The following is a 23,246-nucleotide window of genomic DNA, read 5'->3' as shown; positions in this document are numbered from 1 at the left end:
GTGTTGGGGGGAGTGTATAGGAAAGATTAGATACAGTGTTTACTTGTGGGGATTTTTACTCCTTATCCTACTAACAATCTAATCCTTTACCTATTATCAGTATCCTGCTGACCCTCCATATATACATATATATATTGTATATTTTTTATATACTCTATCCTGTCTTTTCTTGATAAGTTTAGAGTCTATCCTTTAGACATTGATTTATGGACACTTTCATGTCCCTCTCTATAATGTGCAAAGTCTGCCTCTGTCCCACCTGCTGAACCTCCTTAAAATTTAAAGGTATCAACCTCGACTTTTTTGGCTTTTTCCCACGTGGATTGTCCAAAAGGCATACCTGGAGTTTCCAGTGTTCAATATGCCTTACGGCTTAGCTGGACATTAAGATACATCCACAGGAAATTCGCTCAGTAACTAAGCATCTCCTAGGAATTGAGATTTTGTATCCTTTGTTTAATTGATTCAATAAAGTTACAGTGTGTTCACTGTGTTTGCCAGGATACACATCTCACTAGTTTCCTAATACGAGTATGCGTTATTTTTGATACCTTTATCCTTATTTGGACACATCTATAGGTATAGCACCATAACTGTCCTTTTTCTACTCTATACCAGGTTGATTAGGAGCTTTTTTCCCCCCTCTGTTTCTAAGGGGGAGACGCTACCCAATCTATTCATTTCTTTACCAATTCACGTTAATACAGGGTTCAAGCCCATACTTGGGTGGACCTGGTACCACCATCCTGACCGCTTATCCCAGTCACTGATTCAACAATTTGTGGATCGGTGACGACGGGATACCATATATAGTCTTTCAATTTGAGTTTACAAGGGTTCAAGACCCATTTCTTGGTCAGAAGAGAGGCTTTTTTCAAAAGAAATAATTAATGGCAGGTTTTCTAGATAATAAACCCAACGCCACTAAATGGTGCAAAGATGCTGAATTAATCTTCTCTGAATCTGATTTTCAATCGGATGACTCCAATTACTCCCTAATAGCAGGTTTCAATTCTCTCACACATCTATATAAACAACAAATCAGGACGAGTTGGGAAATAGCCTCCTTGGAGAATTACTTAAAAAAGAGTCTAATTCCAAGGGGACTAAGAATCCCAACAACTCCCAGTTCACATATAGATGAAGAGGAATTTACCAAAGAGTGGGAAGAAGCGGCAAGTCAATGTTCTGCACGCTTCATGCAAATAATCTGTAAATTTGAGAATAAAAAATTAATAGAACTTGAAAAAAAGATTGAAAGTGAAGTCGAAAAGATACAACAACTCAAAACAGATCCAGCTTTTGGCCCCAGTGAAAGTAAATTGCAAACCAACTTAGAGAAATATCAGTCTATAATAAAGCAAAGGAAACACCAAAAGTTTCTAAGAGATCATAGAGACTTCAAAACGGGTAATGTCTACAAAAGGTTCAATAATAACAAAAAAAGAAGGGTTGATAGTGATCAAATTTCAACCTCCGAGTATGAGTCTAGCGAATCTGAGACAGACCTAATAGCAACTCCCTCCACCTCTAGTGACAGCAATAGGGGGATACTTAAAAAAGGAGTCACTTTTTTAGACCATACTCAGGGGGAAAATCGCCCCTTCCTGAGACCGAGACCCAGAAGACAGTGCAACAGAAGGAATCGGTACTAAAGGATAGACAAATAGTCAATCTATCCAGTTACTCTCCAACACAATCAGAACTGGATCTATTGGCGAAGGGTCTATCCTATATTCCTGTACCACGTTTTGATAAATTCACCTGGGTCAAAGACATCCATCTCTTCGCTCGCAAACTTATTCTGCATAAGAATTATCTCTTAAATGAAGAGAAAAAAGCCAAAAATCTAGGTTTGGAACTTAGAGACTACCGCATGACTATAATTCTAGCTGAATTGTTAGAAGAAAATGATACCACTGGAGCAGTAAAATACCCCCAAACAACCTTGAGGAACAAAAGTCGCTATTGCCCTAGGTTAGGAGACTCTAAATACGTTGAAACTTTTGTCGAACTCGTATGTGAGGAGATTGACAGAACACCTCTGAGTGAAATAAGTTATAAACCGAACTCCAATCTAACGACAACAGAATACAGGGCTCTAAAGGACTTACAAGACAACCAGGCAATAACAATTAAGCCCTCTGATAAAGGAGGTAATATTGTCATTATGAATACCTCAGACTATGTGGAAATGAATAAACGGATCCTTGAAGATCACACCACTTACAAAATCCTAAAACAGGATCCCACACAAACATTTCTAGAAAAACTAAAAAACATTTTAGTACAAGGTCTAGAAGACAATATCATCTCAAAAGATGAATTCAACTATATGGCTATCGGTAGTCCCCGTATCTCGACCTTTTACAGTTTACCTAAAATTCATAAACTGTATAAAGTCTTAACAGGTAGACCCATCGTTTCAGGGAATGACAATATGACTCAAAATGTGAGCATATATTTGGACTATGTCTTAAAACCCCTGGTAACTAAACTGCCATCTTACCTAAGGGACACCAAGCAGACTCTATCAGTTCTGACTCAAGTCCAACTACCGACAAATTCTTTAATTTGCAGTTTGGACGTTGAGTCCTTATACAGTTCAATTCCACACTCATCAGGTATTAAGCATACAGAATATTTTCTGAGAAAGAGAGGGGCATACCTGGACAGACATACAGACTTTGCATTAAAACTGCTCGATTTTGTGTTAACACACAACTTCTTTCTCTTTGATGGGGTATTCCACCACCAGGTGCAGGGGACCGCTATGGGGACGTCGTGTGCGCCCTCCTATGCCAACCTGCACCTGGGTTGGTGGGAGGAACAAGTAGTATTCTCATCTACCTCTGAGAACCCCCTGACCCAGTACATTCACCTTTGGAAAAGGTATATTGACGATATTATAATCATTTGGACTGGGTCAGGGGATCAGTTCCTCCTCTTTGTACAAGACTTAAATACTAACGATCTTAATCTTAAATTTACTGCTGAGATCGGTACTCCCTCACTAAGTTTCTTAGACCTTGTGGTATCCCCAGATCAAAAGGGTGGGATTAAAACAAATCTGTTCAGGAAGAGCACAGCAACAAACAATCTGCTAAATTGGAAAAGCCACCATCCGATTCAACAAAAAAAGGGAATCCCAATCGGCCAATATTTGCGCCTGAGACGCAATTGCTCTGACATAGATGACTTCAAGACAAAAGCCAAAGAATTACGTCAGATGTTTAGGTCCAAGGGATACCCCAATAAGTGTCTAAAGAGGGCCTATCACAGGGCACTTCTAACTGAACAGGAAAGTCTCCTTAGTGAACGAACCGCACCTCCGATCTCAGATGAATCAGAACATAAACAACTAAGATGCATCGCCACGTTCGATGCCGGTTGGGATCAGGTCAAGACAATTATGAACCGTTTCTGGCCCCTCTTGAAACAAGACGCACAACTCAAAGACGTCCTCCCTGCGCATGCCTCTCTAACAGCCAGAAGAGGCAAGAATCTAAAAGACATGCTGGTACACAGCCATTTTCAGTCAACAAAACCACCTACACACTGGTTGTCCAACAAAATCAAGGGCACCTATAGATGCGGTAGGTGTAAAGCCTGCAAGTATATAAATACAAGCTCCAAAACTTTTAGTGACAGCACCGGCACAGAAAACTTTGAATCCTCATCCTTTTTCAATTGCAATTCGAAAGGGGTGATCTATCTGATTACATGCCAATGCCAACTTATGTATGTAGGGAAAACGTTCAGACCCTTTAAGAAAAGGATACTTGAACATATCAATTCAGCGAAGACTACAAGGAACATTGAAACACCCGTCTCCAGACATGTTAAAATAACTCATAAAGGGGACCCCAATGTCCTTAAATTTTCAGGCATCGAACTGATTAAACCAGACCAAAGAAAAGGCAATTGGGATCAACGTCTGAGAAGACGTGAGTGTTATTGGATATACCGCCTAAGAACACTGTCCCCTAGGGGACTGAACGAAGGTTTCTCATACTCGCCTTTTATTTAAAAAGCCTTCTAAAAAATAACATCTTTTAGGACTTAGCATAATATAACCATCGCTATATCTTAGAAGATCTAACCTCCTACGAACATTTTTCTTCTTTTCAACGCATAGATATTGATTATCACTTTTTATCACTTTTAAGTCTTCACATTTTGAGAGAATTTTCTAACTCTCCTGCCCCTCCCCCGTGTCCCTCCTTTCTATCCCATATAGCTACCCTTATGTTAAGAAATAACAATAGATATGCTGACTTCAGTGTCTCTTCATGAGAGCACTTTCACTAGGCATCTCTCTAAGTCTAATAGACAAAACACTAATAAGTCTAGACCTTTTTTACTTTATCCAAATATAATTTCTCCTGACATTAAGAGACAATACTGGATACTCATACTAAGCCTGGACATCTAAGAGAGATTATCAATACTGTCCAGTGAACATATGAAGTTTATGGGAAATTCGTAAAATAACTGCATATATATACTTACAGTGATCTACAAGCAAGCGAATCAGTTAACCTTTCCCAAACTTACACATAACAAAATAATAAGGATGAACACTATTTTGTCTCCCTAATCTACAAAGATCATATGCTCTAGATTTTCTTATGCTGGCTGAAAAGCATTATGCATACTAAAGAGCCGATCTTCTTAAGACTACTTAGTTCATATCTTCGAAGTGTATGGGGAATTTGCAAAATAACTGTATATATACACTTACTGTGATTGACAAGCAAGTGAATTAGTCAACCCTCTTTACACTTCTACGCAATAAGGGTTAAGGGCGCACACTACTTGGTCTTTCCAACCTATAGGCTCCAAATCTTGTTTCATGCTGATTGATAAGCATGATGTAAACCAAAGAGCCGTCTTTTCTTATATTAGTCTAATCCCCCAAGTATATGTCAGTGCCCCATAATTACTCTCCGGAGTCCATACTTGGATATATTGGGAGTCATGGCATAGAGGGAGTTAATCGAGCTACCAATCATTTTGATGCGGTTCATCCCGCCCATAGCCACCCCACGTGACCGCAACAGCGATACGTCACCAATGATGGAACCTCCGATTGGCCAGCCTACATTTAAATACCGGGGGGGATCGGGCGGCAATTCTTAACCCCTGACGAAGGAGTCTAGTACTCCGAAACGCGCGTCGGGTCTCCACACTGGATCCCTCTCTCACTGAGCACTCACCCGGCACTATGCACGAGGGATTCCACTTTTGATACATCACTTATTCATTTATTATTTTTTCTTCTTTTCGTTGTCTAGACTGACGTTCATGTACCTGTTCAAATAAGTAGTACCAGTGCAGTAACGGCAGTGTCTTATGGGACAGAGCTTAGCAACAGAATAAGGATAGAACACCCACGAAGGTGTTGGGGGGAGTGTATAGGAAAGATTAGATACAGTGTTTACTTGTGGGGATTTTTACTCCTTATCCTACTAACAATCTAATCCTTTACCTATTATCAGTATCCTGCTGACCCTCCATATATACATATATATATTGTATATTTTTTATATACTCTATCCTGTCTTTTCTTGATAAGTTTAGAGTCTATCCTTTAGACATTGATTTATGGACACTTTCATGTCCCTCTCTATAATGTGCAAAGTCTGCCTCTGTCCCACCTGCTGAACCTCCTTAAAATTTAAAGGTATCAACCTCGACTTTTTTGGCTTTTTCCCACGTGGATTGTCCAAAAGGCATACCTGGAGTTTCCAGTGTTCAATATGCCTTACGGCTTAGCTGGACATTAAGATACATCCACAGGAAATTCGCTCAGTAACTAAGCATCTCCTAGGAATTGAGATTTTGTATCCTTTGTTTAATTGATTCAATAAAGTTACAGTGTGTTCACTGTGTTTGCCAGGATACACATCTCACTAGTTTCCTAATACGAGTATGCGTTATTTTTGATACCTTTATCCTTATTTGGACACATCTATAGGTATAGCACCATAACTGTCCTTTTTCTACTCTATACCAGGTTGATTAGGAGCTTTTTTCCCCCCTCTGTTTCTAAGGGGGAGACGCTACCCAATCTATTCATTTCTTTACCAATTCACGTTAATACAGGGTTCAAGCCCATACTTGGGTGGACCTGGTACCACCATCCTGACCGCTTATCCCAGTCACTGATTCAACAATTTGTGGATCGGTGACGACGGGATACCATATATAGTCTTTCAATATATTTTTTTTAGGATCTAATTTTATTTAGAAATTTACCAGTAGCTGCTGCATTTCTCACCCTAGTCTTATACTCGAGTCAATAAGTTTCCCCAGTTTTTTGGGGTAAAATTAGGGGCCTCGGCTTATATTCGGGTCGGCTTATACTCGAGTATATACGGTAGCTGATTTACCTAGGTGCATCTTTTGGTGGACTCCACTGCTGGACAGAATGTACTGATTGTCACGCAGCTCCTTCCTATGTGGTGGGGGATTAGGTCTGGCTTTTTATTGGTATTATTCGTTTATGAGTTCCCTCTACGAAACTGGCTCCCTAGTTTATTGGACCTTTCCGTACACTGCGCAAAGTTAATCCAGTTTTCAACTGCCTTAGATCTACCTAGAAACATACGTATATCTAACGTTTTACACGCCTCCTTGTTGAAACCTCTTGTTTGTAACAGGTTTACCAAACCTGGTTCTACTCCTCCCATCTCTGTCTAGGCCCAAGCAGATTATTAGGTGGCAGCTATACTTGACTTCCGACTCCTTAGCAGTCGTCTGTAATATTTGGTCTGTTGGAAGGGGTATGGTCCTGAACATAGCTGGGTTTCTGTAGTTGATGTGCACGCTCCTCACCTTATTTTTTCATTCCATTAACGCTTTCCAGCCAAGCCTGGTCCTCCGCATCCAGAGGGTGTGACCTCGGGGGGAGTACTTTAACGATATATACCCAGTCCTTTGGCCGATCCAGAACTTCCAAACAGGCCACATGCATCGAACAAAATAACCGTTTGAGTGAGCTTGATAATGCTACTCGCATTCGGAGTGCGTTCTTAAAGACACCAAGTGGATCTCACATAATTTCCTGCTCAGCTTGACCCACGTAAGTTCGCGTCCCCATTCGCGCACATTTTGGGGTTGCAAGCAAGACGTGAACAAACATAATTACACATAATAGTATTTAAATTCCCTGAGTCTCATTTATTGTGTCCTATCGTGGTTTCTGTTCTCAGTACCCCTTAGTGGTTCCTTGTTACTCTGTAATATTTCTGGTATTGACCTTGGCTTTGTTCCTGACCCCGAGTTTCTATGTAACGATTTTCTGACTTGTATACTAGTTCTATTGATATACCATGTACCTGACTCCGGCTAGTTCTCATTTTCGTTGTCTTTCTGTTAACCTGACCTAGGGTTATATTTGCCTATGTTTCCTCTCTATTACACAGGTATGTTAAAACCGGCCACTCTAAGGACTGGTAATACATGTATTTCAGTCCCGCCTGTTACTGTTGGGATTATTCCTTGTGACACTACTGACTCAATGCTTTGCTATGGGGAAGTCTGAATGTTTGCGGACTCTCTACACGCATGCGCATTAGGTCCTCAACGCTCCATTGTCAAGAGCATTAGATTGGACCAAAACGGGGGAGGCCATACCTCCTCCGTGACGTTGTGTGAGGTGGAGATATGAGCCACGTCGAGGAAAGCATGGCGCCGAAATTTTTTTTACATTTTAATGCAACTGGGAGGGCCGAAATAGAGTTGGGATAGGGACACTATAGTGTTAAGAATACAGCTTTGTATATCGAATGCTATAACGTTCCTTTAACCCCTATGCCGTCCTTATTTTGGTGGCTCTAAACGCCGCAGGGCGGCATAGAACGTCCTGCGATCTTTTGTACTTACCCGGTCGCCGGCAATCCCACGCTGGCGATCGCGGTATGGGGGACTTACCTGGCAGCCCAGGGAGTCCCCCTCTGTCCTCTTCGGCCCCCCAGGGCCATGTGATCGCGAGGTCCTTGCGAGGACCCCGCGATCACATGGACGGCATAGCCGTCCATGTCAATGCCAGCAGGGGGAGGGCCTGTAATGACAGGTACTCCCCCTGCTGTATGAGCAATAAAATGTTAAAACAGTGTAAAAATAAGATTATATATACTTAGATCATATATATACTTAGATCATATATATACTTATTATATATATGATCTAAGTATATATATACACATATACACAGAAATATACATACACTGTCTACGTGTATTTTAACCCTTTAAGTCCGCCGGGCGTATATTTACGTCCTTTTAAAAGCGGCTCTAAACGCTGCAGGACGTAAATATACGCCCGCCGTTTTTTTTTAACTTACCCGGTCGCCGGTGGTCCCACGCCGGCGATCGCAGTTGGGGGGACTCCCAGGGAGCCCCCCCGCGGCAGATCTTCCTCCTCCGGTCCCTCCCGGTCATGTGAGAGTGAGGTCCTTGCGAGGACCTCACAATCACATGGCCGGTATAGCTGGCTCAGGCATTGCCAGCAGGGGGACCAACTGTAATGACAGTTGGTCCCCCTGCTGGCTGAAAATCAAATTAAATAATGTTAAAAGTGTAAAAAAAAAAAATATATATATACTTAGATCATATATATATATTATATATATATGATCTAAGTATATATATACACATATACACACATACACATACACCGTCTAGGTGTATTTTAATATTAATATATATATAATTATATATATTAATATCAAATTACACGTAGACTGATACTGATTAAATATATATATAATTATTGTTATATATATTTATAAATAATATAAAAAAAAATATGTAAATACGTAAAAAAAATAAAATAAAAAAAATAATTAAAAATAAAATATTAAAAAATATATAGATGTGTTTTATTTCGTTCTAACTGTATTGTGATATTAATATATATATATTTATATCAAAATACACGTAGAACGAAATAATATATATATCTATATATATAAATATATACGTATATATCACTATGTTTCTATGTTTCTACCTATATATAAATAAAAATATTAAAAAAAAATATATATATATATACGTATATATACACATATGTATATATATACATATATTAATTCTACACATATATTTATGTAATAATTTTACATAATTAGGTATCCTAATTAATTACAATTAGCGGGACCTGCCTGACAACCCATACCGAAAGTATAAGGAATTTAATTTGCTAGCACTATATTTAACCCTATAACTTTCTAAGACACCATAAAACCTGTACATGGGGGGTACTGTTTTACTCGGGAGACTTCGCTGAACACAAATATTAGTGTTTCAAAACAGTAAAATGTATTACAACGATGATATCGCCAGTAAAAGTGACGTTTTTTGCATTTTTCACGCACAAACAGCACTTACACGGACGATATTACTGCTGCAATACTTTTTTACTGTTTTGAAACACAAATATTTGTGTTCAGCGAAGTCTCCCGAGTACAACAGTACCCCTCATGTACAGGTTTTATGGTGTTTTCAAAAATTACAGCGTCAAATATAAGGCTTGTGTTTCATTTTTTTCACATTAAAATTCGCCAGATTGCTTACGTTGCCTTTATGACCCTATGGTAGCCCAAGAATGAAAATTACCCCTATGATGGCATACTATTTGCAATAGTAGACAACCCAAGGTATTGCAAATGGGGTATGTTCAGTCTTTTTTAGTAGCCACTTAGTCAAACACTGGCCAAAATTGGCGTTTTTTGCATTTTTCACACACAAACAAATACTAACGCTAACTTTGGCCAGTGTTTGTGACCAAATGGCTACTAAAGAAGACTGGACATACCCCATTTGCAATACCTTGGGTCGTCTACTATTGCAAATGGTATGCCATTATGGGTGTAAATTTATTTCCTGGGCTACTATACAGTCTCAAAGGCAACGTAACCAATCTGGTGAATTTCAATTTCAAATGTAACACGCTATATTTGACCCTGTAACTTCCCAAAACACCATAAAACCTGTACATAGGGGGTACTGTTTTACACGTGAGACTTTGCTGAATACAAATATGTGTATTTTATTGCAGTAAAAGCAAACAGTATTATGACATTGACAGTTAAAATGTAATGTAGAACTAAAAAAATAAAAATAAATCTTATTTTCTCCCATGTTTTTCATATTAAATTATGTTTCATAGCTAAATATTTGATATTAAATGAAAGCCCTGTTTCCCCTGAATAAAATGATATATAATAAGGGGGGGTGCATTTAATATGAAAGAGGTGAATTACGGTTTGACAGACATATAGCGCAAATGCCAGGTTTTGTTTACGTTTTTTTTTGGATCACAACTTGTACATTTGGCTGCGGTCTTAAGGGGTTAAAATACACGACTTTGGAAAAAAACTAAATCTTAAAACCAGCGATATTGGCTATTTTAGCATAAATTTTAAAAATCTACTTTTCAGATCACTATAATTCATGCTAATCCTCTTCATATTAATAACATCTTTTAATCTGTAAATGTTCTAACCAATATACTAGCAGACATGTATGTAAATAAATCAGCAATGGGATTGAATGTCAAACAATGGTTCCCAGTGAGGCTGTGTGACTGGGATCCCCTACAATCAGCACGCCTTGCACGTCCTGGGTGTCAGCTGTATCACCGCCCCCCCCTCTGGATACGCTTTGGAACATCCCTCCATTGACTCCTCAGTGTATCCTCCTCTTTTCTCCGCTTCACTATAGCGAGAGGTCACGGCGAAAACCCTGAATAGAAGGGCATACAGTGCGGGGGCTAATTATTAAACCGGGCCTAGCGCGTGCGAAAACCACACAAAACACGACTTTTACGCAATTAAACGCACGGGACACCCACACGCCACTGACTTGGTTCAGTCCAACGACTGTCTGGCAATAAGGTGCCCCCAGCAGCCTCTAACACCCTGAGCGCCGTCTGAGGGTTCAGAGACCCTATCTAACCGCCCTTGGACGCAACCATTCCCGGCTGACATAGGAGAAAAAAAAAGGGGGGGGTTTCTTTAATATGTTTATCATTGTTTATTCCCCAACCCTTAGACTTGAGGCTACGAGGCCATGTGAGGACAACCCGCAGGATTTATTTATTTAATTTATTTTTTTTTTCCTCTGGAAGGCGTTCTATGACGCTCCGCTCCGCCCACTCCCCTCAACTACCTCCCCCACGAACGAGTTGGTTTGCCCCAACCCTCAGCTCATTGTTGCTTGGCGCCGGGTCCAAGATGGCGCCTGGGAGCCGCCGATTGTAAGGAGAAGGGAGACCCGGGAACCCGGCGGAGCTAAGGGGGGGAGGCGAAGAAGGATTATAGAAGGCAAACTCCCCGTCCAGCTTGTTGTGAACCCCCACTCCCCCCCGCTGCCGGCTGTGGATTAGTATGCTCTCGGGATATGGGCGAGAAGTTGGAACTCCGGCTCAAGTCTCCCGTGGGAGCCGAGCCTGCCGTCTACCCTTGGCCGCTGCCCATCTACGTGAGTCCGGGGATCGGGTGGGAGGTGTAGGCCTCTGGCAGGGGGAGGGGGGGCCTCTGTGTATCAATACACATGTCTGACTGGGATATCGTGTATTTACTATTAAAATACGAGTAAATATCGCCTGGCTTTCATGGCATGCCCCCAGTGTGCTTACATGTCCAACCACAAGGCTCACACACAGGACATGCTTAAACAATTTGAAATAAATTGAACATTTTTTTTTTTAATTAAAAATACAATTTATTATTTACTGCTTTTGTGCAGACTTATATTTAAAATAAAAAAAAATCATAGATCTACACAAATATTTTTTTTTTTAAGAAAAACATTTTCAGGGTGTGTTCCTATTTTTTTTTTTTAAATTGTTTTTTTTTTTATTACTGGGTGTATACCTAGGTAAACGTGTGTAGTAGATTATACGTGTAGTTAAAAAAAAAAAAATACAGATGCATTCAACTGTGTAGAGGTGTGAAATCTACAGTTGCCACATTTTATGTGTGATAACATGATTACTATTGTGAGATTTAGGTGAAAATGTAAAAAAAAAAATGCATGTGTTTTCAGGTTGCTGTGATATGCTTCTTGTTATCCTTTTATGAATACTTTATAATTTAATTTAAGGAGGCATGCATTTTTTGGAGATACATTGTTCCAGAGATTGGTTAAATATTGGAATTGTGTTCAGACATTCTGTTTTTGTTGCAAGTATTACATTCTATACTTTTTTTTTTAAACCTGACAGTGGTTTTGTTAGCACTCCATAAATGCACACACTATTTTTTTTTTTCTTGTATCCCAGTGACATTTGCAATCTAGCCTAGTTCATACCCTTTGCCCTGTTTGATTACTACAGACACTCTGGCTCATTTAAGTCCCCAGTACAATGGTATTCAGCAGGAGGGCATTCAGCAGTAATCTTCTAACACTCCTGGCAGGTTTATGGCTCTGCAGAGAACCTAATCAGTTTGCACTAAGATCCTTTCATCTGCTCAACTTGAAAATATTCAGCATATGGTTCAATAAAAAAAAAAAAAACTCCTTCCATGCCCAGTTATTTATTTTTTATTTTTTCACATCTTGGAAACTGAATCCCCCATATGTCCTTGTAAAGTTTAGTGTCTTTGTTTTTTTTAATATATATATATATATATATATACTTTTACAAGAGTGGGTTTACTTGCCTGTTCAGGTAAAACTTTAGTTTATAATCTTGTGTGATTAATACACTTTTGTGATCCTGAATTTTGTTTTCCCAGGCCAAATATTTCATTGAGTTGGCAGCTGATTTTGTTACATATAGGAAACTTGTGACTGCAAGTTTCAAATGCTTACATTGCATGATCACGTGTTGCTAGATTATAATGTATGTATGCACAGCCTCGAGTGTGCATTCTGTGTGATGCACTTATGCCAGTGCAATTTTAATGAGTCCACACCTGTGCAGATCATGTATGGGCTAGGGTCTCTTCTCCGAAGCCAGTTTACTCAACGAACCTCTGAGACTGTCAGGTTTGCATAGTGTTAATCGATGTGACATTTGCATTTTCACCTTGACTCTGAGCCAGTGATTGTACCGCTCGCTTTATCCATGTTGACCAACGGTTTCTATGTCTATAAAAAGATTTTTCTAATTTTAATCTGCTCCCGCCTTCGGATCTGGAAGAGTTAATAAAGTCCAGCCCGGCAATTGGCTGTGGTGAGCCACACAGTGTTTACCCGCTTGATAGCAACGGTTGTTTCTCTCCCCCCCCCCCCCCCCCCCACCTTTTCTTCCCACAGGTAATGTTTTTAAAGAGCCAGGATCAAATTTGTCTTGCTCTGTGATAATAGACCACATGTTTGGGGACATTATTTGCATTTGTAGTACAGTAAACTCTCGTTTCGTGCAGTATGGTCACTTCTCAGTATGTTCATTCTCTGTCACAGGAAGCCGTAGAAGAGCGTGACAGCAGGCAGCATGGATTTTTTTTTTTCCCTCTGAGAATGGGTATCTGACATCTCAGTGGCAGGGCGTGGTAGAGATTAGCATAGGTGGGTGGATAATTGGTGCCCTGGTGTCTGTCAGAGAAGGCAACGTGTTGAACATGCAGCTTTCCTATGCTGAATGTAAAAAGGGAGGAGCATTCAGTTTCTATTTGTGTTGTGGGTTACTAGTCTACGTCTGTTTAAATCTTTGTACTACAACATCAAAAGGAAATAACCTGGTGCTTTTTTTCCCCCTCTTCTTTTTTTCAATTTCACAGAATCCGTCTTAAAGCGAAAAGCATGTCTGTGTTTCATAAGTTTTCAGTTTATCAATGTTTGTTCTGCAGTTTTGGTTGAGAACTCCTTTCAGAATTTTGTATTCACTATTAAAAACAAATACAGTAGTACCTCTGTTAACGAATTCAATGCGTTCTACGGGACGTTTTTGTATTGCGAAAAATTCATAAACAGAAACGAGGTTTCCCATAGGAATGCATTGAAAACCAATAATCCATTCTGGAGGTCAAAAAATTGTCAAAATTTCCTGGCATGGAAACTAACCCACAGTGCAGAGCAGTAAAAGACATGCAAACGACGAAGCTCAGCTCCATACCTTTCCACCACTTAAGAAATGCACCAACAAAGTTCCAAAAAGTCCCCAAAACCGCTGCAAAAAAATTCTAGGATGGCTCCAAAACTCGATGCAAAAGCCGCTCCAACACCTCCACACTCGACGCCACGTGCTACCCACAGACTCCAGCATGTACGGGGGGCGGCGCTATAAACCTCCCAGGCACAATGCATCCTGGGGAAACTTGCTTTGTATTGTGAATTTTTTTTTCCGTAAACCGAGGCATTATTTTCACTTGTAAACCAAAAATTATGTTAATTGAGGCGTTTGTAAACCGAGGTACCACTGTAGTAGCTTCCTACACTTCGCCAAGTCTTGTCTGACGTTCTGGTGTTTAAAGCCTTGCTTTCAAGCCACTTCAAAGGCTGGCACAGAGACTTCTTCCTGTGTGGTGTAGATATGATTCTGCTTTGTATCCTTTGGAATTATTATTTTGTATTTTTTTATTTATTTATTTTTAAAATTTCATTCTAATTAAGGTACTAATTTGGGGCAATGTGAAAGTGACATTATGTGGCAAATATCATGTTAATGATATCATGTCTTGTTAAAAAAAATGCATGTATGTGTTACGTAACACTAAAATGGTACTAGAGGGGTTAATAGGCAAACGTGTGTATACTTAGCAGTATAATTATTTTGTAGAAATACTTTTGCTGTTTGTAGCTTTTTCAAGGTGTGAAGGTATATGAGGAGTTGTCCTGCTCCCAATATGAGGAGTAACCCTCCTCCAAATTAGAAGTCTACTTTCCTCTGAGGCGAATAGATAAAGAATGGTGTATAAAAAGCCTGCCAAAACGTGTGTATAAGTATATGTGTGTGTGTGTATATGTGTTATATATATATATATATATATATATATATACACACATTTTTTTTTTTTTATTTTTTTTTTGTCTTTTACTGTTATCCTGTATATATTCAAGATCTTAATGCGTATGCTCTCAGAATTAGCTTTGATTGTTTCTCCTCTGGCATCTGACTGGTTCATTGGGAACGGCTTTTCAGAGGGTATTGGCTTATTTTGCTAACAATTACTATTTAGTTTAATCACTTGAACTTTTCCTTGTGCAGAGAAATGGTTAAACTGCTCATAGCCAAAGCAGATCTATGTAGGAGGCTGGTCAGACAGAGTAAGAAACGCCCAATGAGTCATCTGTCTGACGCAGAACCACCCCTGTCGCCCACAACAGCTAACGCATGGCTTGTGTCAGTGTCTATAATAGTTTTTTTCCATGTTAATGTTCTAGTAGAGAAATGTGTCATTGCCACAAGCAAAGATCACATTTCATAGTCATGACTGGTGCTTAGTGCAAACATTTTGGTGTGTGTGTGTGTGTTCGTCTTATCTCCAGTTTCAAAGTTTGCTGAGAAACTTGATACTTTTTTTTTTGTACACATTTTTAAGATATTTAGCATATTATTAAAATGGCAAAGAGAGCGAACGAAAATGTTTTTGTTTTTTTTTGTTTTTGTTTTTTAATTCTTTATTTTAGTTGTGCAGGTAGGTACATTGTTAGGTCAAGCGCCACAACAGCGCACACGTTGTATACATGGTAAACAGTGGCAGGAGTATATGCACAGTTTTTACTATTTCTACTATTTCTATCTTAACCAATGAGTATGCTTAATAAAATGTAGTATACATGGTAGGTAATGGTGAAACACTAAGGAGTCATGCATTTTAAGACTTGCTAGATTTAACAATTAATAAGTAACATATAAGGTTAACTTTGAGCACCGGCTAATTAGTGACAGTAGGTTAATTCTATAAGTGTCACCGCTTTAGTGTCATTTATATGATTATGCGTGACTATACTGAAGCGAGGGACATACGTTTTGGTCAGTAACAGCCTAACATGCGATAGGTGAGACAGTAATTTACTTTATGATAGATTACACAGTGTAGACTAAAGAGTATGCAGTCCTATTTCAGTTTCCAGCTTAGCATTAAAGCAGGGTGCCACCAGTCAGAGCATCACACATTCCGCCATCTCCCGCAGTAGACTTAAGTAAAAAATAACTATATACAAGGTTATATAAACTAGACAATAACGTGTTGAACATTACTAGTAGAGTATAGCGTTGCTATAGATTACCCTTGTGTAGTTGCACCTCTAGCATATTATGATCACAAACTAGTGGTCATGACATAAGGCTAGAAGCTAAGAAACATTTGTAGCGTAGGCAGGGTGATATCCTATGGCGTCATTGCATTAATATTAATAACATGGTGACATGGCAATGGTACAAATTTACTATTTACAGCTGAAGCACAGTGACATGCAATGGCAGTATAAGCAGTGCAGTAGACAGTCTTAGTGTTACTCTAGTCCAAGGGGGCACATATATTGCTCTGGATAGAAGAGCTGTTAAACAGCAACTTGCCCGAGGTCGCCAGAAGGACTCCAGATGATGCGGTTACCGCCAACGCTGTGTGCTAGCAGTGTCTTCGGTGCCAGGGACTCTGTAACAGGCAAACAATTAAACACGAACTGGTTGAGTTCTGCATAGGTAGGTTGGCAGCAGATCCCCTTCTAGAATTTATGTCCGGGGTTTAGGTAGTGGCTGCCTTGTAATTATCCTCGTGGAGTCTTCGTGGCACAAATGGGGCTGAGCCTGCCAGGTCCCACGTGTGTGTCGTGGCTGTAGCGCTCGCTCCTCCGGTAGTGAGCGCGTCCCATGGGAGGCCCAGAGTCTCCAAGATGGCTGTTGCTCCTTCGAGGTCCCGGATTGGGTAGGTGTTGCCAGCCTGGAGGACCGTTAGGACATGAGATCCCCTCCAGCGATAAGGAATGTCCCTGGCTCTGAGTATCGAAGTGAAAGGCTGTAGTGTCTTGCGCCACCCCAAGGTACTCCCTGATAAGTCGGCAAAGAAAGTGAGGTTCAAGTTCTCAAAATTGTGGGGGGTTTTCCCCTTGTCTTGCTTTGTTTGAAAACGGACTATTAGGTCCCGTGGGGCTGTGGTGGGTGCCTTCGATGGTCTCAGGATGCGGAACATATCTTCAATCATCACCGCTTTTGCCTGTTTAGGTGTGAGTATTGCCGTTATCAGCCGCATCACGCAGTGCGGTATTTCTGCGTCCGGGATCTCTTCAGCTAGGCCTCTGATTTTAAGATTTTTGCTGCGCCTGTAATCTTCCATTGCCGCGAACCTCTGTTCTGTGGCTGCATGTTGTCGGTGGAGTGTTTGTATCTCCTGTTGCAGGTGGGTGATTTGTGCCTTTGTGTCGTGGGAATCCTTTTCCATAGTTCCCATCCGAACTGCAAGTCTTTTCGGAAGGCCGCCATATCCCCTTGGAGGTCCCTCCGCAGGCTAGCCAGCAGATCCTGCATATCCGCCTTGGTGACCGGTGCGGAGTCCGGTTTGGTGGTAGTTGTTGCCGGTCTCTGGTTTGGCTCTTGTAGGGAGGGCATGTGGAAGTCCTCAGGCTCCATGAGCTGGTCGTCCGAGAGGTCGGAGCTCTCGCCCAGGTAGGCGGCCATCTTGGGTAAAGAGGCGCCATGTGCTTGCCTCCATAAGTCCCCGATGCTGGTGCCTGGCTTCGGCTTGTCCGTTTTTTGTTCTTTAACTTTTCGACCCATATTGGCTTGGGTTGCCTGGTGGTCCGGTTTCTCTCGGTGATTTAGGGGTTTTAATCCGTTTAACAGGTTGCTGGTCACGGAGCGTGGTTTGCATGCGACCGTTCAGCTCCGCAGCGTGACTCCGCCCTACCGAAAATGGTTTTCTCTGGTAGTATAGAGTCCCTTTTATTTCACTATATTTTTAGTACATTACTCTAATTCTTACTTTTCATTCTCTAACCATGGAGCAGTGGAAATTAATCTAATCAGCTAGGGTAGGCTATCTGTTTATGGTGGAAGACAAGTAATGGTGTTTGCTTCTTAGTTTCTTTGAATCTTTTTAGTAACGTACAAACATGGCATATAGAAACTTGAAAAAGTTACATATACACAAGGGAACATACAGTGATATTCACATCATTTTCAACAACCCCTGGGCTTGTGAGAAAATCCATTTACATAGTATCTTGGTATCGCGTTCTAATTTTCGAGAACAGCTGTATTGGTTAGTGGGTTTTCTTTCCTGCATATCATGGGAGAATGTTTTTTGCTCTTAGTAGTTCCAATATCAGATCCACTGTTAGCTGTGTGTAGTTGCTATGGAGTGTCTGTGCTAGTTTTTAATCGGCACAGTTACCTCAAGGCTTGTGTTCTAACGATAAAGGGCACACCTGTAACATCACGCTGTGTCATTACAGCACATACTGCAAGGGAGACTTGCTGATAATTTGAGAAACAGCTCTGTGCTACCTTTCATTAAATTTTAGACCTTCCTTTTGACAAAGGTAGATCCAATGTGGGACCTCATTAAAAAAACAAAAGAATGTGGGTAAATGTCATGATTAATGATGTAGGTGGTTTATTGATAAAGGTAGGCTCAAAGATAGCATGGCCTTGGAGGCAGGACTAACGTGAGAATGGGAAAGTCACGCGGGAAGAGAGAGGAGAAAATCACTATCATTGGCAAACAGCGAGCCAGACACCAGAGTAGGGAAGCGAAAAGCAAACAGTCAACATATAGTTGAGCTCTGCTGAGTTTTCCTGCCAGTGTGTTTTGTTTACATTCAGCCACATATGTGTAGTTGTGAATTTGGGCATGCTGGAAAAGGGCTTTGGAGGAGCAAATGCAATGCACAGCTGTAGGTAACAGTGTTAAAGTAACACTTCATTGGTTTAAAAAAACAAAAATATATATATATTTTGTAAATTAGTAAATTACGATTTAGTAAATGTACCCTCAAAGAAAGCATGCATGTTTTCTTTTGGGGCACACCTGCATTCATCCATATCACCCAACCATGCAAATTCCGCACTGCATTCTAACACTCTGTTGTAGATCAGGGGGCTCTAAACTCTGCCCCTCCAGATGTTGCTGAACTACAACTCTCATGATTCTCTGGCTAACATTTTTGTGAGAACCCTGTTGGAGAACCCTGTTGTAGATTTAAAAAATAAAAATTAATGTACACATGGGTTTGTGATGGTAAGGAACTTTGTCTCACTTAGGTTTTAAAATTTACAGAGCAACATTTCATTAAGAGTGTGCATGGCTTCTTGAGTTCTCTTTTAATCTCTTCTCATGTGCTTTCCATGTGTACTTTGATGCTTTCCTTCTGTGTAGGAGGATCTAGGTGTATTTCTCATTGTACATTTCATGCTTCCCTTAATGGCTTTGAAATGTGCTTTTTATTTATTTTTTCCCTCTAGCCCATGGCTTTGAATTGTATATCATGTATGTAATGCTAATAGTGCAGTTTAATCTTGACCATACCGGTTAAGAGCATTCTATTATAGGCTCATGTCTTCTGAACATGGAGTGAATCAGTGGTCCTAGCTTATAAACCCTGTCCCCTCCCTCCCTCCCCCAATGTAAAGAGAGCATAAATATGGTTGCCCAGCAGAATAAGTATGAGACCGGATTATTCTGAATGGGCTATTTTCAGAAATGTAAAAACAAAAAGGCTATTTTTCCTTTTAGTTGTCCAACTATTTGGGACATTCCGAAGTGTATGATTGTCCTCAAACAATGGGGCAGGAGCTTGTAGCTGCTATTATAGTGCCTGAATGCTTTGGGGTTTTCTTTTGTCTCCTATTTATTTTTGAGTATTGTGGGTCTGTCTATATAGAGCTCATGATTTCCACACTCTATGGGGGAGTTAAAATTGAGCTCTGCTGAGTTATCCTGCCAGTGTGGTTTGTTTACATTCAGCCACATGTGTAGTTGTGAATTTGGGCATGCTGGAAAAGGGCTTAGGTGGAGCAAATGCAATGCACCACTGTAGGGAGCAGTGTTAAAGTAACACTTCATTGGTTAAAATAAAATAAAAAAATAATAATAAAAAAATATATATATATATAGATATATAAAAAAAATTTTAAAACAATTTAGTCAATGTACCCTCAAAGAAAGCATGCATGTTCTCTTTGGGGGGTAAATACAAAAGCAGCTTGAAAAAGAAGCCGTCCCGCTGTCTGCAGCCTTTGCAAGTTCTCATTTCTTACCCTGACAGACTTTCAGTTTGTCCTGGGGAATACCCCAGTCTGAGGCTTCTCATTGAGAAACCTCTGTGCCGGAGCTGTGAGCGCCCACATTCGTGACTTTTTCTTGTTTCTCAATGAGCTGTAGTACAGTTCAATGAGAAGGAGGGAATTCAGAAGCCCACTAACACCAAGTAGGTGTTTCTGTCCTCTGATATAAAGGTGGCGCTTTTTCTATTGAAATTATAATTTTCTTGACAGTCTATAAAAGTTCCAGACACCGCAAGCTTAAGTGTTTTATGTGTCTAGGATGTTCATTTAATGTAAAGGAAGTCAATGGGGAAAAAAACATTCTGTTTTGCTACAACCGCACTGTTCCCATGATATCGTTGGTGTGAACATGCGCGCTTTAGTATCCAACAGAGAAAAGCTTTGTGCATGCAAGCACCCTTTTATCATTGTTTTACAGGTTTGCCATGTGCTCATGACTCTCTAAACGTTAAAGGTATAACCAATCGAGTGGGTTAGACTTCTTTCCTGGAGTCTGGAGTTACCTGTTGGGAGCTTCCATTAGCTCTCCTGAATTAAGCTCAACACTGCCAGGCTTGGCACAGGCAGAGAGTTTTTGGCTCTCTGCAATGCTGGGAGTGGCGACGGGCAGTTCTTGGGTAAGACATCAAACTGTTCTGAAACGGTTTGTCATCTTGCATTGGGCTGGCACCACAACCACTACAGTGTGTTTTAGTGGTTCTGGTTCTTGACGTATACATTTTTAATTTACATACATTGCAAGTCAAAATATGTAAAGTAAAATAAAAGAATCTAAGCCAATACACTTTTTTTTTTTTTTTTCTTAATTCTTTATTTTAATTGTGCATAGGTATTACAAACAGGCTGGCAATGACACAACAGCTAATGCTAGCCACATAAACATCGAAAAAACAATGGTCTTGGATTTTACGGTCATAGCACACTTTTTTATAAGAAAAGAGAAATTACTTATGTCTTAGATACTGCACAGTGAGATTTAAAGTATAGAGAGAAATACTTACGGCAGTGTGGCATGTGAGATGAACAGAAGGCTAGTACAGATCAGAAGAACACATGCCATTGTTGATAAAGGTCTCTGAGCCCAACCAGATGTTTAGCTAGTCAGAGGAGCATAACTTGAAAATAATCAGAGTAAAAGCGAGTTAGGCATGAAAAGGCAACCCCAGTCCCCACATAGACCACTCAGTCCCCCCCACCAGCAAGATTCAGTCCCATCACACTGATATGAGTCTGCCAGCACGCAGCTAGATGGCTACCCAGGGTGTGTCACAGCTTTACTTAGAAAAGCTGAAGGACCATGGCAGTTGCATCGGGTCATCTTCGTGTGGTGAGTAGAGAGGAGTCATCTTGAGCCTCCGGTGGTTCCACTCAGATTGTGTAGTGGCACAGCTGTAAGGCATCAAGTACTCTCCATCGTGGGGCTTTGGTTTCAATTGATACCGTCTGGTTTGGACCCCTAGAGCCGCAAGTGATCCGGTTTCCAAGGTTGCCCGCAGAGGGTGCCAAGAGCCCCGAGGGAGGCCGCTTTCTTTAGAGTGCTCGAGGTTCAGAGCAGGCTCGGCTGCCATCTTGTGAGTTGAGTGTGACCTCTGACATGAACAGGGACCCAGGGTGGACTGGAATATTCCCTGGAATGGTTTTGGGCTTAGGACCATGTGCACGGTCGATCAAAAATAAGACTTCCATGAAATTCCTGACCTGATCTGGGTGATTTTTGGATATGTTGGTCGCCCAGATCAAGACCATCAGGGATGTAACGTTTGTGGGGGTTTTGTGTGTTTTAAGGTATTTTTGGAGATTTGTCAAAATGTAAGTTTTTTTTTTTATTTTATTTTTTTATTATTTTTTTTTTGGTGTGTTTTTTTTTCTGTGCTTGGAGATAATTGGATTAGTACAGTTCCTGATCCAATTATCTCCCAGGCACAGAGGAGGGGTTATCTTATTTTTGTATGGGAGTGTCCTGGACCTTAGAGCCAATGGGATTGTGTATTTATTTCTACAGTGGTTTACGCTCAGGTCCAGCGGGGAGTAGGGATCGACCGATTTATCGGTTTTACTGATATAATCGGCCGATATTCGTTATTTTCGGCAATATCGGTATCGGCCAATAGGGATACCGATATTGCCGATAATACCTCCCAGGACCGCCAGGCTCATTACAAGCCCGGCGGTCCTGGGGGGGTGGGCAGCAGCAAGCGTTTACTCACCTCCCAGCAGCTCCTCCAGCTCCCCAGTGTAAATCTCGCGAGACCCGCGGCCAGCTCTGACGGCTGCGGGTCTCGCGAGATTTACACTGGGGAGCTGGAGGAGCTGCTGGGAGGTGAGTAAACGCTTGCTGCCCGCCCCACTTCCCTCCCCTCCCCTGCCCTAGCTAAGCCAATGCCACTGGACCACCAGGGATTAACATATCCCCCCTCCCTGACAAGGCAACAAGCAGGGAGGGGGAACAACAAAAAATAAATAATAATAATTAAATATATATAAAAAATAATAATTTAATATAAAAATTAAAAAATGTTTTTTTTAATAAAAAATGACCCCTCACACACACTATTATTGTACACAAACACACTGTGTATATAATTCAGTGTTTGTATAGTGTGTGTATATATAATGCAGTGTGTATATAATACACACTGTATTATATACACACACTGCATTATATATACACACACTGCATTATATATACACACACTGCATTATATATACACACACTGCATTATATATACACACACTGCATTATATATACACACACTGCATTATATATACACACACTGCATTATATATACACACACTGCATTATATATACACACACTGCATTATATATACACACACTGCATTATATATACACACACTGCATTATATATACACACACTGCATTATATACCTATAGAATGTAAGCTCGTTTGAGCAGGGTCCTCTTCAACCTATTGTTCCTGTAAGTTTATTTGTAATTGTCCTATTTATATTTAAATCCCCCTCTCATAATATTGTAAAGCGCTACGGAATCTGTTGGCGCTATATAAATGGCAATAATAAATAATAAATAAATAAATATACAC

At 40.5% G+C, this 23,246-nt stretch overlaps 1 protein-coding gene across 2 annotated transcripts in view; it reads left to right on the top strand.

Moving 5' to 3' along the window:
• The window catches only part of DOT1L (DOT1 like histone lysine methyltransferase), a 158,575-nt gene that overhangs the window by 69,244 nt on the left and 66,085 nt on the right, over positions 1-23,246 (top strand). Inside the window, exons 1-2 of one of the 2 annotated variants that reach the window (XM_063455873.1) lie at positions 11,172-11,340; positions 11,371-11,492. The exons of the other annotated variant lie outside the window; for it this stretch is intronic. Of the exons in view, the coding sequence (XP_063311943.1) occupies positions 11,412-11,492 (81 nt within the window). The 5' untranslated portion in view covers positions 11,172-11,340; positions 11,371-11,411. Of the gene's footprint in view, positions 1-11,171; positions 11,341-11,370; positions 11,493-23,246 lie in introns of those variants that run through there. 2 annotated transcript variants of the gene reach the window in all.

This window comes from Pelobates fuscus, chromosome 5 (assembly GCF_036172605.1).
Source record: "Pelobates fuscus isolate aPelFus1 chromosome 5, aPelFus1.pri, whole genome shotgun sequence".
Lineage (NCBI taxonomy): Eukaryota > Metazoa > Chordata > Amphibia > Anura > Pelobatidae > Pelobates > Pelobates fuscus.
This window is presented reverse-complemented; position numbering and strand designations above follow the sequence as displayed.